General features: G+C 32.4%; 1 protein-coding gene across 2 annotated transcripts in view; it reads right to left on the bottom strand.

Moving 5' to 3' along the window:
• The window catches only part of LOC131523431 (formin-1), an 83,459-nt gene that overhangs the window by 35,900 nt on the left and 28,744 nt on the right, over positions 1 to 18,815 (bottom strand). For both annotated transcript variants that reach the window (XM_058749813.1, XM_058749812.1), the window contains exons 4-6: positions 18,160 to 18,221; positions 11,899 to 12,668; positions 6,622 to 6,763 (exon numbers count right to left, since the gene is read on the bottom strand). In XM_058749813.1, the coding sequence (XP_058605796.1) occupies positions 6,622 to 6,763; positions 11,899 to 12,668; positions 18,160 to 18,221 (974 nt within the window). The remainder of the gene's footprint in view (positions 1 to 6,621; positions 6,764 to 11,898; positions 12,669 to 18,159; positions 18,222 to 18,815) is intronic.

Raw genomic sequence — 18,815 nt, 5'->3', positions numbered from 1 at the left:
CATTTAATAACTCAACATAATTAAACACATCAGGTTTCTAAAGCACAGCGAGCAGCCGCTGCAGTAAACATCATTGTTACTCTGTTCCATGAGGAGAAGTTCATGAATTCTGGAATTACAAACACAGAATACTTCGATGTACAGCCGGCCGTCAAACGCTTCCCAGAATACACGCCAATAAACACAGCGTTAAAGACTTAAAGTTAGAAACAATTAAAATGTCAGTTTGTTTAAAAAGCATCATTACTCTTCAAGCTGCATATTAATAATGATTCATCTGACGGTGTGATGTTTACATACTTCACAGAGACGTCAGGAGACGAGAGACACACCAGAACATAGAGCAGGTAGGATAGAGAAAAGATAAAAACTAAAATTAAAAAGTCAAGAAACCAGCAACACACCAGAACACGCAGCAGAATGGACAGGGAAGAGATAATAATAAAAAATAAAATAAAAAAATAAAATAAAATAAAATAAAGAAACGAGCAACACACCAGAACACACAGTAGAAAGGACAGGGAAGATAAGATAAGATAAGATAAGATAAGATAAGATAAGATAAGATAAGATAAGATAAGATAAGATAAAATAAAATAAAATAAAGAAATGAGCGACACACCAGAACATGCAGCAGAAAAAAAATATATATAAATAAATAAAACAATAAAATAAATAAATAATAATAATTAAGTCAAGAAACATGATCCCAGAACACACAGTAGACAGGACAGAAAAAATTAAATTAAATTAAATTAAATTAAATTAAATTAAATTAAATTAAATTAAATTAAATTAAATTAAATTAAATTAAATTAAATTAAATTAAATTAAAAATAATAATAATAAAAAAAAAAAAAAAAAAAAATTAAAAATAAAGAAAGAAAAGAGTGACACACCAGAGCACACAGCAGACAGGACAGAGAAAAGACTATTATTCTGACGTCTAACATGTTCAGATATTGGGACTCATGTTCTTCTGATAGCACCTGTTAGTCATTAAAGCAGATGGAGATGACAGAGGCTCCGCCCCTCATGTCATCCCGCCGCGCTTTGATATGATAATCAGAGCGAGGAAAGGCGCCGCGGATCCGTGCAGCGGATGCATCTCAACACATGACACAAATTAGCCGCAGAGTTTGACATCCGCTGATTGTGTTCTGAGGAGAGCTGCGCTGCTGATAGACGCCTTTCCAAACACGGTTTCTGTATCATCTACATGTGTCCGACACAAAAACACAACCACTTCATTTCCATAATCCGTGCACAGATCAAAACACACTTACACACGCTTTCCCAAACACTCACAGATTCCCTCGCCTCTACCAACAGACTCGGACCCGGAGGGTAAAATCAACTAAAAATAAATGTTCACTTATATTTATAAAAATAATCAATAAATATACATTTGTAAAAAAAATTATATTTACAAAAATGTATAAAATAAATAATACATATAAATAAATATTTCTAAACACATACTTTTATAATAAGTGATATAAATAAAATATACATAATATTTTAATAAATAATCAGTGATTTCAGCTAAACAGAGACTACACAGAACATCATTAATCCTAATTCATTCAAAACATACTGTATTTGAAAATAAAATATGAATAATTGCATGTATTATTATTATTATAGTTTTTAATTAATATTTTAAAATTCATTTTGATATATATATAAATGTTATTAAATTTTTATATCATCTCTTTTCAATTTCATTCTGCTTTCAATTTTTAGTATTTTTAAATTAGTTTTTATTAGTTTAATATGTCTTTATTTTTATATATTTACAATATTTCACAAATTAATATACTGTATGTATATATATATATATATATATATATATATATATATTTATATATTTACAATACAATATTATTTTACATATTTACAATATTTCAAAAACAAAAACAAAAACAAAACATATATATACATACATACATATATATATATATATATATATATATTAAGGATGCACGATATTGGATTTTTGCCGATATCCGATATGCCGATATTTTTCAAATCATTTTGGCCGATACCGATATATTTCCATTTTGTTTGGAAACAACACCAAGTCTCTCCTGTGCAGAAATTATAAGCAAAATATTTTTAATTTTGATTAGTTTTTAACAAGAACTTATTTGTTAGAATTAAATAAACCATAATGGTTTTTAACAGTACATTGAAGCTTTGAAAATAACTATATATCAATCACTGCATTTTTCCCCAGAAAGATGCAGTGTTAACCCTAACATTTTATTTTAAGATTTAACATTTGTAGATGGTCTAAAAATTCTGAAAATCTTATAGAGCTTATGATTTGTATAAAAAATATTACACATTAATTAATAAATCAGTATATATATAAAATTATTTAATTTACAAGTGTCATGTTTGTGATTTTTTTTTCATGTAAGCTGTAGCTTCTGACCTTTAAATCAAAACATACTCATTATTTTATGACATCAATTACTGCTTTATGTAATCAGAAACACAGTCTAAATGTTACTTGTGTAGGCTATTTTACTTTTAATTTAATTAGAAGTAGGCCAACAGCGCCCCCTACAGATTAAAACTCATTACCGAACAGGCGTTAGGACCCGGGGGAGGCTATTACTGTTTACTCTATCACACACCGAACGCGTCATTCTGTACATGCTTGCTCAGATGTGAACTCAACGTTCCTTCGTTACTAGTTCTAAAGTGACGTTTTGGAATTAGTAACAGATGCTTGGGCTCAGCTGTTAAACTGTCAACTTTAGATTTAAATCTGTGGCAGAAGGAAGTAGTTCTGCACAATGTTTTTTTTCCAGTATGCAAAATTTAAAACCCAAAATTAAAAAAATATATACATACATATATATGCATATATGATATTTCTTAAATGGACTGATTCATATTCACGTTCATGTTGAATAAAATTTGCTAGACTTGTGTGCTGATCATTACAGAGGCATCGTTACTCGCGTGAACTGAAACACGTCTGCGCTGGCGATCAGACGAGACGCTTCATGTGAGACAGCAGCTCTATCGATCTCGCTCGCGCTCGCTCTATTGCACTGTCAGGACATCGACTCCAGTCTGGCCTGGTTTTTCCTGGAGGCCGGTTTCTCAGAAGGCTGATTCAGAACGAGTAAACACACATAAATGATGGATCTGCATCTGTGTCGCTTGTGTTTAGCCGTTCTTTCAGAAATTACATTGTCCTGCCAAAACCAGAGAGCTCCAGCATCTATTCACATTCACTAAAGGAGATATATTAAAATGTATTACAAGCCAAAATAAATAAATATAAAAATTGAATACAATATAAATATAATAAATATATTTATAAATATAAGTAATTATTTAAAAAAAATAAAATATAAATGATATTATTGTGATTTCACCTAAATCACAATCAAAAATGCAGTGATGGGGACTAAATGCTGGTTACATGCTCAGAAAATCCTAATTCATCCAAAATATATTCAAAAATACAAATAAATCATATTTGTGTTAACAGTAGTGTTACTTTAATATCACTGAGAAATACATTTTAATTTTTATATTTTCTGTTTTAATTTTAATCAAAGCTTTAGTAATTTTGTTTTGTTTTTGTCATTTGTATTATTTTTAAAAATTTGTCTATATCATTTTTAAATATTTAGTATATATAGTTTTTACTTTATAAATGAAATAAAAGAATAAAATAAAATGAAATAAAATAAAAGAATAAAATGTCAAAAAATAATAATAATAATAATTAAATATTTATTTGGATTGTTTTATTTTAAAATTATTTATTTAAATTTGCTATTATAATTATTTAATTAATTATTAGTATTGGTTTTATTTTGCTCATTGCTCATTTTTCATTTTAAAATTATTTATTAATTTATTTATTTTAATTTGATTTGTATGATTTTATTCATTATCATTTAATTGAATTTTTTTTTTTTTTGTGCCATTTTCCCAAGAAGTGGTGATTTTGTTCTTTTGAACACATGGGATGGAAATAGTGCTTTATTTGCAAATGTTTTATGCAATATTCTAACTTTTCACACAAGTTTAACTCGAAACCTTGGATGGAAACATAGCTATAAATGAGCAATAAGCTATGAATTTCACTCTGATAACTGAAGATATTCAAACTAAATAAATAAATAAAAAGCACAGTTTGTAAGAGCTGATTTTGGTTCAGGAACTTAGGTGATGCAGAGAGTGCACAATTAAAACTCTCACAGTGTGTTCAAACTGACTAATAAAGACCCGACAGGAACAACAACTGATTCACATGCTGATGTAGCAGGAGTGACCACACACACACACACACACACACACACACACACACACACACACACTTTTGTTTCTGTGGATTGTGGGGACTTTCCATAGACTTCTATTACTTTTATACTGACCGAACAATATTTTCTATTCTCTAACCCAAACCTAACCCTTACAGAAAACCTGTTTGCATTGTGACACTTTCAGATACACACACACACACACACACACACACACACACAGGAGTCGTGGAGCCCCGTCTGATTGATCAGGAGTGTCTGGAGCACTTTGGGTCCAGGCTGAATGTTTAAGTTGCCAGTTAAGACGCCAGACCAGTGCTGACCTGCACAATCACTCGCTGCTGACCGAGACATTTCTGCCTCATCAGAAAACACCTCAGGATTTCAGACTACAGTCTCAAAGCTGCCAAATTCATCGACTATGAAACAAACTCAGTTTCTTCAATAAAGCAGCTCTACAGAAGACAACAGCGTCATTATTCAGATCAAGTTTTGTTCTCATCTGACAGCGTCAGCGCAGTTAAATCAGTAATATTCTTGTCTTTTACAGTTTTTTTTTAATTGCTTAGACTAAAAGTGATACTTGAGGCCCATTTAGTGAAACCATTCACCCGTATACCTAACCTTCAGACCAAGTCTGCAAAACCACTCAGTTTGCTATTGTAAAACAAACATTTTGCAAAACTCTAAACACAGTTCTCTATACACACATCACTCAAAACGACCAGCTCTTATATTTAATTTGGGAAACACTGCCATTTAAATGCCACACTCACTGATGACCTACAGACATCATGTGTGAAAACACTTAGACATCATTTGTTTTGACATCAGTGTTTTGGGAAAGAAATTATTTTTACCCTCTTGCATTTCTGTTACAGTGTATCTATATTGTATAAAGCGCTTCAGAAATAAAGCTGACTTTCTGACTTGGCTTATATGCATATTCTATATACACACACATGCATATATATATATATATATATATATATATATATATATACAAACACACACATATATATATATATATATATATATACAGTATATATATGACCCTGGACCACAAAACCAGTCATAAGTAGCCCAGGTTTGTTATGGGTATATATATTGTATGGGTCAAAATTATTGATTTTTCTTTTATGCCAAAAATCATTAAGTAAAGATCAAGTTCCATGAAGATATTTTGTGAATTTCCTACCGTAAATATATAAAAAGTTCATTTTTGATTAGTAATATGCATTGCTAAGAACTTTTTCTCAATATTTTGATTTTTTTGCAGCCTCAGATTCCAGATTTTCAAATAGTTGTATCTCAGCCAAATATTGTCCGATCCTAACAAACCATACATCAATGGAAAGATTATGTATTCATATCGATTTTAAAAAATTGACCCTCATGACTGCTTTTGTGGTCCAGGGTCACATATTGTCTTTTAAACCTCAGGTGAGCCGATCTGTGCTGATCTGGAGTGGGATCAAAACCCCACTGAACACTAGAGCACAGAGGGAATGATGGGAATAACGGCTCAAACGAGCTCATTATGCTCCTCAAAGAGCAATGCTGAAGTACAACACACCGCCGTTAACGGAGGATTCATCCAACGAACATTAAGGTCTGGCAGTGAGACTCAGAATGTGACTCAAACCCCCTCTAGTGGAAAAACCATGTGACTTCTTTTAATTACAATTTTTTTTTTCTCGGACAGCTTACACACATTTTCAAAACTTTGCCTCTTTTTTTTTTTTTTTTAACTTCACACACAAATCCAAGAACTTCACACACAAAATGCAAAATGCCTCACATCTCTTGCAAAATGAAGCACTGCATTCAAAATATCACAAAGCAAACTTTTGTCTTACGCTGCAAGCACCTTTGCCATAATATTATATTTGTGGATAAATCATATGCACACAGTTATTCAAAACCCAAAGCTCTTCTTTCATGAGCTCCTGTGTACATTTCTTTACAAGATTGAAAGTTATTGGCAGAAAGATGTTAAAAAATTCACAGTAAACATGAAACATGACCCAACTTTTTTTTACTGTAAGCATTTGTGGTTGTGAATACAGTATTACACATCAAGCATAGTTGTGTAGATGTGTGTTTATTGATTGGTTGGTGTTCAGTGAAGCACATGTGAGGAGTTAGTGATGAATTACTGTGGCTTTTTGATTGCTTGTGCTTGAAAAAGGAAATCAAGATACTTCCTGATAGATTTGTGTGTGTTACTTAGAGAATTGTGTGTTCTGTGTTTTGCAAAAAGTGTTTTATGAAATTGAAAAATCATTCCTCTGCTCAGCGACTCAGAGCTGATGATTTCTCGTACCTTCTTGGCTTTGTTCTTCTTCTCGTACGTGTCTGACAGCGGCTTCTTCTTGGCCTGGACCGTGGCTTTGGAGAACAGATCCTCAAACTCTTTGGTGTTTATGATATCAGGCTCTTCCAGAGAACTCCAGAGCGTGTTATTACTGTAAAACACACACACACACACACATATACATACATACAGTCAGTGTGTCATATCAGACAAACACTCTTAACGGGGTCATGAACTGCCTCTGTTTTTTATTTTGTACTGATCTCTGAGGTCCACTTATAACATTATCAAGATTTTTACATCAAAAACCAGTAATAAGCTATTTTCTGTGCTGTTTTTAACCCCTCTTAGTGGGGCTAAATAGGCAGCCCTGTAGAATCGGTGGGAGGGGCTAAACAAACAGAGCCGTAGCATCGGTGGGTGGGGCTAAACAAACAGAGCCGTAGAATTGGTGGGTGGGGCTAAACAAACAGAGCCGTAGCATCGGTGGGTGGGGCTAAACAGGCAGCGCTGTAGAATCGGTGGGTGGGGCTAAACAGGCAGCGCTGTAGAATCGGTGGGTGGGGCTAAATAGGCAGCCCTGTAGAATCGGTGGGAGGGGCTAAACAGGCAGCGCTGTAGAATCAGTGGGCAGGGCTAAATAGGCAGCCCTGTAGAATCGGTGGGAGGGGCTAAACAAACAGAGCCGTAGAATCGGTGGGTGGGGCTAAACAAACAGAGCCGTAGCATCGGTGGGTGGGGCTAAACAGGCAGCGCTGTAGAATCGGTGGGTGGGGCTAAATAGGCAGCCCTGTAGAATCGGTGGGAGGGGCTAAACAGGCAGCGCTGTAGAATCAGTGGGCAGGGCTAAATAGGCAGCCCTGTAGAATCGGTGGGAGGGGCTAAACAAACAGAGCCGTAGAATCGGTGGGTGGGGCTAAACAAACAGAGCCGTAGCATCGGTGGGTGGGGCTAAACAGGCAGTGATGTAGAATCGGTGGGTGGGGCTAAACAGGCAGTGATGTAGAATCAGTGGGAGGGGCTAAACAAACAGAGCCGTAGAATCGGTGGGTGGGGCTAAACAGACAGCGCTGTAGAATCGGTGGGTGGGGCTAAACAGGCAGTGATGTAGAATCGGTGTGTGGGGCTAAACAGGCAGTAATGTAGAATCGGTGGGTGGGGCTAAACAGGCAGTGATGTAGAATCGGTGGGTGGGGCTAAACAGGCAGTGATGTAGAATCGGTGGGTGGGGTTAAGCTGGTTGCACACTGGACGAGAAGTGCAGCGCTGTGTCTTTAAAATTCGAACACATTGTTTTCTATGAGCATACGCACACGCGTCTCCTAGCAACGATTCAAAACAATGTAAAGACGTGGCGTGACGTGGCGCAGCGCCTCTCGTCCAGTGTGCGACCAGCTTTAAACAGGCAGTGATGTAGAAGCAGGCATTGATCTTCTTCTGCGGAGGCGGTGCTTATACATCATAGAGTAGAACATTCCACAAGCTGCCATTTTGGCAGACTGCCTTCAATATAAGCTGTTTTTAGACTAACAACAAAGTACTGAGTTCTGAAACTTGCAGGATGTTTTTATAGTACATTGACCTCTTTCTTATATGTCAAGATCAAGGGAATTTTGGTTTCTCAGTTCATGATCCCTTTAAAATAACACTGACGGAGGAACAGTGTCAGCTGTAGTTTAAGGCTCATTTCATGTTCAGCGTTTATTTACACGGTTGAAGACTGGAGCTGGAGACTGGAGTGGGGAATTTGGCTGATTCAGTCTGCAGTACAGCGTTCGTGGATGAGAATTATTTGGTTTGCCGTTGCTGAGAAACACGAGCAACACAAACAGGACGATGGCGCACGAGCGAGTCTTTAACGACACTCCAGCCTGCCTTCACTATCGCAGTTTCCACTCCTTTATCCTGAGGAAAAACTCATTTCAGACAATACAGATGATCCGTTTCCCAGCAGCTTCTGTTTGTGTTGAAGGACCACAGGCTTTGACATACATATCTGACCGCCGTCCATCAGAGACAGAGATTAGGAGGGTCATTAAGGTCACCTGGTCAATAAAATCTACATTAGGATGATTTTAAGTTGATACTCTAATGTTTTAACTCAGATGTTTCTACTAAAAGTCCTTCTGAGAAATAAAAACAGATGCAAAAGAGTCAATAGTTGTGATCTTGAGCTATAAAATGTATCTGGAGCAGCTCAGATCATATTGAAATCTCAAATCTGAGAACAGGACACAAATGTGAGAATACTGAGGACTTTTGTCATATTTACCTCGAAATTATCCAGACACTTTACCCTAGTGTGCAATTTATATCAGGGTTATTATGGTTAACTAAAACTAAAACTATAATTAATAAATGTTAACATTAATTATGAATGTTAACTTGAATAAAATATATTTTTATTTCAGTTAGCATTTTAATTTAGTTTAACTTAATGTTCTAAAATTTCTAAAACTGAAATAAAAATGAATAAGAACTATAGTCAAAATTACTACAACGTTAACTAAAATTAGAGTGAAAATAGAAAATAGAAAAATAACAACTGATTCAAAATATTAATCTCAATTAAACTAAAACAATATTGGCTTATATCAGCTCAAAGCAGGGTTATTACTGTTAACTAAATCCATAAAAACATTTTCATTACTTGAAACAAAATAAACATTAATTATTAAAAATAATTAATATAATAAAAATATAAAATAATTTAAACTTCTTTGATTTCAGCCTCTTGCCAAGGTGATATTTTTCATTATCAATTTTGTTTATTTTAAGTATTAAAATAACTAAACTCATACCTAAAACCTTTGTTACTTGAATCAAAATAAACATGAACTGAAAAATATAAAAGTATAAAAAACTTAAATATTTTATTTCAACTACATATATAATATGTAACATACAACAAGATAAAATATATTCTAGGCTAGGGTTGGCCACCCCTCTCACAACAGCTGCTTCTGTCTCTTTTTTCTTGACAAGAATTGCGTTTATTTAGACACAGAACGTCTTCACGATCACATCAAACAGAGACTTTTCAGATGCGTACTCTACTTCGCCTTACTCTCTTGCTTATACTGTGCTCGTAGCGCCTGTATCATTTCATATTAAAGCACAAATTAAACTACGAGCATGCGTGTCAGACCCGCGTCACGTTCAGCAGCGGCAGCTCTTAAAGTAACAGCAGCCAAATAACCTAATAACCAGCTGCTGTGATCTCTGTTCATCAAAGAACAAAAGAAAAAAGGAAATCAATAACTTTTGTAGCTTTAAGGATTCATCTATATTTAATTTAGAATTTAGTGTTTGATAACTTTATTCAATTTCCTACTTGCTGAAGGGCACAGGTAGATAAATATGACATTTATTATAATGGGTTTATGTGAAGATTTTTTTAAGTTCACTTAAATTAGAAGTTGTTATTTTTTAAAGTCTAATAAATGTTCAAATTGATAGCTCTCATTTATACTGTAATGATGAATGGCTATATATATATATATATATATGAATGGTTAAATATTAGGGGAAAAAATAATTTCCAAGAGACATCTTGATACTCGCCTTCAGTCATAAAAAAAAAAAACATTCCATTAAACAAATATACTGTCTTTATGTTGTTCCTACATTAATTTGGAAATTGAATGTGAAATTATTGCAATATAAAAGTATATTTAAAAACTTTAATGTTAGGTGGAATTAATCGTGATTTTTTTTTTATCAATTGACAGCACTTCTTTAAATCTATCATGCTATAAAATATTTCATAAAACACACTGGTTATGCTGTAATCATGTAGTTTAACAGCACTACTGTACCGTTTACTGGCGCGTGCCGTGAGTTAGTGTAAGGGTGAGGAATCACTGAACATCCTTCTGTAATCCCGCTAATAGAAGCACACAGCCATAAAGCTGCTGCCGGCAGCACATATAAACACTGGAACACACAGCACTGCAGCAGGGATTCAGCTCAAGCGTTTTACATGATGAGTGACACGTCCAAACAGCTGGAGGCGCTTTACAGTGTCAAAATCAATACAATCCATGGCTCCAGACTGCGACTAAATAGTCGTTTTTTTCTGCCAGTGCGACTAAATTTTGTGAGCGGCCGCACTGGCATTCAACGATTCAGATCTAGTGAGAAGCATTCAAATTCTGCACAGAATTCTCTGATATAAACACCAAACAGCGCGTAGAAAACCAGAAGTAGTAACGCTGACTATAACCATGGTGTTGTGGCAGAAATAGTCAAATGTTGTACATTATTCCTTTCACTTTCGAGAGAGAAATTCAAGCACTTCCAAACAGCTATTTTATATCTCTAAAAATGATCCAAATTAAATGTTATTTTAATGGGATGAGCAAAATAATCTTTGTGTTCTTACAAACACTTATGTAAAATTAAAAAATACATCAAATCACCGCTATAACCAATAGATGGCAGCAGAGGAGGACGTATTGGCTGATTAGTCATTCATTTTGCTTTATATTTTGAAACTATAAAATCACTATTATAAAATATCAAGTAATCAATAAATCAAATTTTGCAATTTTTGTGTATGAAGTAAGAAAAGTCTACTTTTCTAACTAATGTTTCAATTTGCAACTGAATCACACAAAAAAAGCAATCCATTTATATCCACAGAAGTTGTCGGTCAGTTCTGTATAGTCCTATAGAAGAAAAATGCTACTCATTTAATAAAAGTAGAAATTCAATAATATAAAGTTTCCATATGAAATTACATTTTGCACGTTACCATGTTACCAACTCGAGCTCAGTGCTTTACTGTCAAATGTGCATTACCAAGAAATAAACACATAATATTATTAGTAACTGCACTTATTAAGGCAAAACAATAGTAATTTTATGATTAAACTATCTTTATTTTTAATACCCCAACACCACCCCCAGTGCTACCAAATCTGCTCCTGCTGCCAGATGAGACCAGAATAAGAACGCATTTAATTACACGTTAAGCGATTTCCTCCCATAGAAAACCGCTAAACTGTGGCTTAATGCATTGCAACAGTGTTTTTAAAAACGTCACACTCAATTAACACTGTTAATACTGTAACTCATAGTATGTACAGAGATGCGGTTCATTGAGTTTTGGTATTTTCAAAAACACTGTTTTAACGCATTAAGCCACGTTAAGCGTTTCATTTTTAGTTTTAGTTAACTATAATAACTGAGAAGTGGACAGAAGAAGTCATACAGGCTTGAATGACATGAGGGGAGTAAATGATGACAGAACGATCGTTTTCAGGTTAAAATGTGGAGACTTACTTGTTGTCCTGAATCTGGATGCGGCTCCAGTAGAGCGGTTTCATGGGGCAGGCCGGTTCCACGGCCGGTTTACGCGGCGCTTTCTCCGTCGCCTGTCCGAATCCAAACCCACCGAAAGCAGGAGGCGGAGGAGGAGCGCCAAAGCCCGGCATGGGTGGAGGAGGGGGCGGAGCTCCTGGTAGACCGGGAGGGGGTGGAGGAGGGGGCGGGGCTCCAGGGAGAGGTGGTGGAGGAGGCGGAGCTCCTGGTAGACCGGGAGGGGGCGGTGCTCCAGGGAGAGGTGGAGGAGGAGGTGGAGCTCCTGGAAGACCAGGAGGTGGGGGCGGGGCTCCGGGAAGGGGTGGAGGAGGGGGCGGGGCTCCGGGGAGAGGTGGAGGAGGGGGCAGAGCATGTGCAAATCCAGGTAAGGGTGGAGCAGGAGGAGGGGCGGAGCTACCAGGTAGAGGAGGCGGTCCTTGACCCACACCCAGACTCATGCTGATGGAGTCCAGGTCCAGTTTTTTGGGCGGGCTGGAGCTCGGCGCTGGTCTGGCCCCGTTGCCCTCGGGGGTTTTGATGAAGGTCTCGCGGTCGGTCTGGACGCACACGTTGCGGAAGCTTTTGGGCGGCTGGTCGTCTTCGGTGGAGACGCAGACGTCCTGCAGCTCGCCGCGCTCCTGGACGGTGTTATACACCTGCGTCCGCTGCATCCCGCCGATGAGCGACTCCAGACGAGACACGATCTCCGCATGCTCGCCTCGAACCCGGAAGAGCCGCAGCTCGAAATCCGCCTGGAGTCACACACACAACAACAAGCAATTACTATTAGTATGCAACGGACAATAAAAACATCAGGGTTAACTAAACTAACTAACTGTTAACTAAAACTAAACTAAAATAAATCACTTTTGTTTTAAGCTAGTTACCAAGGAAACATTTATCATTTTCGTTCAGTTTAACTTGTTTAACTTAGTTTAAATAATAATATTAATAATTAATAAATAAAGAATAATAAAATAATAGTAATAAAATAATAGAAATGAATAAAAACCATATAGATATTTGGGGAAAATAACAAAATCAAACATCAAAATTACTAAAATATTAACTAAAATGAAAATAAAATGAAAAATATAAAAATAAAAAATTATTAAAAATATTAAAAAGTATATATAGACATTTTAAAAAACTGAACAATTAAAAAAATCTAATAAATATTTTTAAAAATACTACAACTTTAAATAAAATTAAAATGAAAACAGACAATATAAATATTTTTAAAAACTAATTAAAAAAAAACTATTAAGACATATTGGGAAAAAAAAAAAAAAAAGACAAAAACAAGCATCAAAATTACCAAAACTTTAAAATTAAAATGAAAAACTAAAAATATAAAAATAAAAACTATATTAAATATTAATATAAAATATTAACAAAAACTACTACAGTATATCAATGACACTGAAACACTGCAAAACATGATTTTCTTCCTCGGCTTTTTTGTCTTGTTTTCCAATACAAATATCCAACATTTTCAAATCAAGATACATTTACTTTAGATGCAAAGTTGCATTGGATAAGAAGTGTTGTTTTCTGAGAAATGCATCCAAATTGAGTTTATAACAACAAATATCTGCCAAGGGGGTCAAAAGAGGGTTAAAATATTTTAACATTATTTTAACAAGTTCTATACAGATATTTGTTCTTGTTTTAATCATAAACTCACTTGATTTTGAAAAATAATTTTTTTCTGTTATTGAAATGTTATTTTGCATCTTCCGTAAATGTATCTTGATTTAAAAATGTTTGATATTTGAGGAAGAAAATCATGTTTTTTGTCCTTTCTCCAAAAATCCAGAGGACGAATATCAGTTTTTTGTTAGCCCGTGCAATCCGTCTGATTCTATCACATTCAGACTCTTTGTACAGTCAGAAATATCAGCGTTTTCCTGAGCTGCAGATTTACAGATGAGTTCAGCAGTAAAGCATCATCTTATTTCTTATGAGGAGCTGCCAGGAGCATCTGGAGTCCATCAGAACATCACAGCTCCCTTCACGCTGCCCTCACATTCAATATCACTGTTTACAGTCAGAGGTCAGCACATTAAACACTAGAAACACATTAACCTGCTGCTACGAGCAAACGCGCTTATGAAAACGACATGTCTTCTCTGGCAGACTGACTGAACATGACTGAACGCTGTCTTCCTCAGTATTTCAGTCTTGTTTATCTAAACTTTCCTTAATCAAGATAAATCAAGATAGAAATGTATCAAAACATATAATAAAAATAACAAAAACAAACAAATCTAAAACTGAAATTGATGTAAAATTAATGAAAAATATTAAATAAAATATATAATTAAAAAGGCACATTAAAAATAAATAAATAAATCTAATAAAAATGACAAACAAACAAAATTACTAAAACTTTGACTAAAATTAAAATAAAAATGAAAAATATAAAAATAAAATTAATTGAAAATGTTAATAAAAATAAAGATAAAAACAATAAAACAAAAAAATAAAAATGACAAAAATAAACAGCAGCAACAACAACAAAAATTGTAACTTAAAATTTACTTAACCAACTTAAATTACAGTAACAATTAATACTGAAAATATAAAACTAATTCAAAATATTCATAAAAACTATAAAGGCATAATTTTACAAAAATCAAATCTAATAAAAACAACAACAAAAAAAAAAAACTTTCACTAAAATTAAAATAAAAATGAAAAATATAAAAATAAAAACTAATTCAAAATATGAATAAAAAAATTATAATGGTATATTTAAAAATAAATCAAATAAAATGACAAACAAACAAAGAAATTACTCAAACTTTGACTAAATTAAAATGAAAACATAAAATAAAAAATAAAATTCATTGAAAATGTTCATAAAAAAAAAAAAACCATTAAAAACAAAACAAAACAAAAAAAGACAAAAATAAACAGCAACAACAACAACAACAAATTGTAACTTAAAATTTACTTAACCAACTTAAATTACAGTAACAATTAATACTGAAAATATAAAACTAATTCAAAATATTCATAAAAACTATAAAGGAATAATTTTACAAAAATCAAATCTAATAAAAACAACAACAAAAAAAAAAAACTTTCACTAAAATTAAAATAAAATGAAAAATATAAAAATAAAAACTAATTCAAAATATGAATAAAAAATTATAATGGTATATTTAAAAATAAATCAAATAAAATGACAAACAAACAAAGAAATTACTCAAACTTTGACTAAATTAAAATGAAAACATAAAATAAAAAATAAAATTAATTGAAAATGTTCATAAAAAAAAAAAACATTAAAAACAAAACAAAACAAAAAAAGACAAAAATAAACAGCAACAACAACAACAACAAATTGTAACTTAAAATTTACTTAACCAACTTAAATTACAGTAACAATTAATACTGAAAATATAAAACTAATTCAAAATATTCATAAAAACTATAAAGGCATAATTTTACAAAAATCAAATCTAATAAAAAAAAAAAAAAAAAAAAAACTTTCACTAAAATTAAAATAAAATGAAAAATATAAAAATAAAAACTAATTCAAAATATGAATAAAAAATTATAATGGTATATTTAAAAATAAATCAAATAAAATGACAAAACAAACAAAGAAATTACTCAAACTTTGACTAAATTAAAATGAAAACATAAAATAAAAAATAAAATTAATTGAAAATGTTCATAAAAAAAAAACATTAAAAACAAAACAAAACAAAAAAGACAAAAATAAACAGCAACAACAACAACAACAAATTGTAACTTAAAATTTACTTAACCAACTTAAATTACAGTAACAATTAATACTGAAAATATAAAACTAATTCAAAATATTCATAAAAACTATAAAGGCATAATTTTACAAAAATCAAATCTAATAAAAACAACAACAAAAAAAAAACTTTCACTAAAATTAAAATAAAAATGAAAAATATAAAAATAAAAACTAATTCAAAATATGAATAAAAAAATTATAATGGTATATTTAAAAAATAAATCAAATAAAAATGACAAAAACAAACAAAGAAATTACTCAAACTTTGACTAAATTAAAATGAAAACATAAAATAAAAAATAAAATTAATTGAAAATGTTCATAAAAAAAAAAAACATTAAAAACAAAACAAAACAAAAAAAGACAAAAATAAACAGCAACAACAACAACAACAAATTGTAACTTAAAATTTACTTAACCAACTTAAATTACAGTAACAATTAATACTGAAAATATAAAACTAATTCAAAATATTCATAAAAACTATAAAGGAATAATTTTACAAAAATCAAATCTAATAAAAACAACAAAATTAAAAAACAAAAATGGAAAATATAAAAACAAAACCTAATCCAAAATTTTAATAAAAACTATAAGAGAATATCAATAACACTGCTGTACATACAATCCTCTGTATTTTTGTTTTGTTTTCCAACACAAATGTCAAACATTTTTATTTCAAGATACATTTACTTCAGATGCAAAACGACAGAAGAGGTGTTGTGTATCAAAAGTTAATCGTTCAAATCAAGTGTATTTTTCTGACCCCGTTGGCAGACATTTGTTCTCGTTTTAATCATAAATTCACTTCATTCTGATACATGTTTTGATACATCATTATTTAGAAAACAAACATAAACATCTTATTTTTGCAGTGTAAAATCAATATATACGTTTACGATTACAGTCTGTGGAGGTTTAACACTCGTCTCAAAATGCAAAACAGACCACGCGCTCATATATTGTCGAATGAAGGCTTGGTTAGGTCAGATCGTGGTCATGATGAAAGTGCTGAGCCTGAGAGCGAGAGTTTGGCTCTCGGCGTCGATCATAAAGCACGTGTGACGTTCGGCTCGTAAACTAGTCGCTCGTCCACGTCACTGATTTTCCATAGCGGCCGTCCGCCGTGTTATGTGCTTTCAAAAATAATTAAACATCATACTGTCCAGACAGCAAACGGACTGCTGGGATCTGAGATCATCAAGATTTAAAGTAAATCTGCATTTAGTGCTAAACTGACAGCAAGAGAAAAACTGGACGCTGTATGAGTTTATAGCCGTTACCTTACAATCAACAATTACTGTTTTCCCAAAGCATGGTCCCGGTCTTACTGTAAGCTATTCATCAGTGATGTTACTCTGAAACACATTTTAGTCTGTCATTTAAACATCTACTCAATTCAGAGGCGTTCGTTTAGTATTACATTTAGCAGACGCTTTTATCCAAAGCGACTTACAGTGCATTCAGACTATACATTTATATTTATCAGTATGTGTGTTCCCTGGGAATTGAACCCACAACCTTTTGCGCTGCTAATGTAATGCTCTACCACTGAGCCACAGGAACTCATCTATTAGTATTACTGAAATAATGTTATCATTTTTATTAATATTTGAATTGGTTCTTATATTTATATTTTTTTAAGTTTGAATTTTAAATTTTGTTAAAGTTTAAGTAATTTCTATCTTCTTTTTTTTTTAAATACATTATTATTCCAGATTTACTTTTAGTTTGTTTTGTATATCAGATTAAATTTTATTAATATTTTGAATTGGTTTTTATTTTTTATATTTTCTGTTTTCATTTGAACTTTTGTTAAATTATTATTATTATTATTTGTATTTATTTTATTTATTTTTAACATATATCTATATAGATTTGATTAATTTTGATTTCAGTTTTAGTTTTGAAAATTAGAAATGTTGCCTTGGAAATTAGCTGAAATAAAATTAGCTTTAAGTTTATACATATATATATATATATATATATATATATATATATATATATATATATATGTATACATACATACATACACACACACATATACAGTATATTAAATATATAATTTAAATTATATGAATATAAATATATACATGTAAATATTTTCAAAATATATACTGTATGTGTGTGTATTTATAAACACAATAAACACAGTACACACACATATATTATGTAAACACAAACTGTTATTTTGGATGCAATTAATCGCGATTAATCTTTTCACACACACACACACACACACACACACACACATACACATTTAATTTCAGTTAAAGTTTATTTTATTTAAATTTTTAACGGTTTTAGCTATCTATAACCCAGAAACAGCTCATACTGCATCAATAAAACTGCAAGCGCTGTTTGTTTTTGCCTCATTAGTAGCGCACAGGGCTGGATCTGACCGTCTCTCCTGACCTCTAGTGTTTTCTGTCAGTACTGCAGGATTGTTTAGACACAGCACTTACATGCAGTTTCTCCAGCTCCTCTTTACACTCTCTCTTCAGCTGCAGGAGAGCGGCCTGGTGCTCTGAAACACACAAACAACAGCAAGAGTTCATTCACCGAGAGTAAAACACAACAATACATGAGCTCAGGTGTTCAGTGTAGAGCTGTGAAACGAATGTGAAGAGTACAGGTCAGTTCCAGAGCCGTAACCATGTCTTGAACATTGGGGGGGGGCAACTTATATATACACACACACACTGCTGTTCAAAAGTTTGGGATCAGTACGTTTTTTTTAATGTTTTTTAAAGAAGTTTCTTTCATCAAGGCTGCGTTTATTTGATCAAAAATACTGAAAAAACGTCATTTTGTGAAATATTATTGCAATTTAAAATAATATACTTTAAAATATAATGTATTCCTCTGAAACAAAGGGGAATTTTCAGCATCATTACATTACCTTCAGAAATCATTCTAATATTTAAAACAGTTATGCTGCTTAATGTTTTTTGGGACGTGATAAATAAAAGGTTAAAAAGAACAGTGTTTATTCAAAATAGAAATTTTGTGTTATATACACAACTATTCAAAAGTTTCTTTCTTCTTTTTTTTTTTAAGAAATTAATATTTTTATTCAGCAAGGATGTGTTAAATGGATAAAAAGTGATAGTAAAGACTT

This window comes from Onychostoma macrolepis, chromosome 17 (genome assembly GCF_012432095.1).
Source record: "Onychostoma macrolepis isolate SWU-2019 chromosome 17, ASM1243209v1, whole genome shotgun sequence".
In the NCBI taxonomy this organism is placed as follows: Eukaryota; Metazoa; Chordata; class Actinopteri; order Cypriniformes; family Cyprinidae; genus Onychostoma; species Onychostoma macrolepis.
This window is presented reverse-complemented; position numbering and strand designations above follow the sequence as displayed.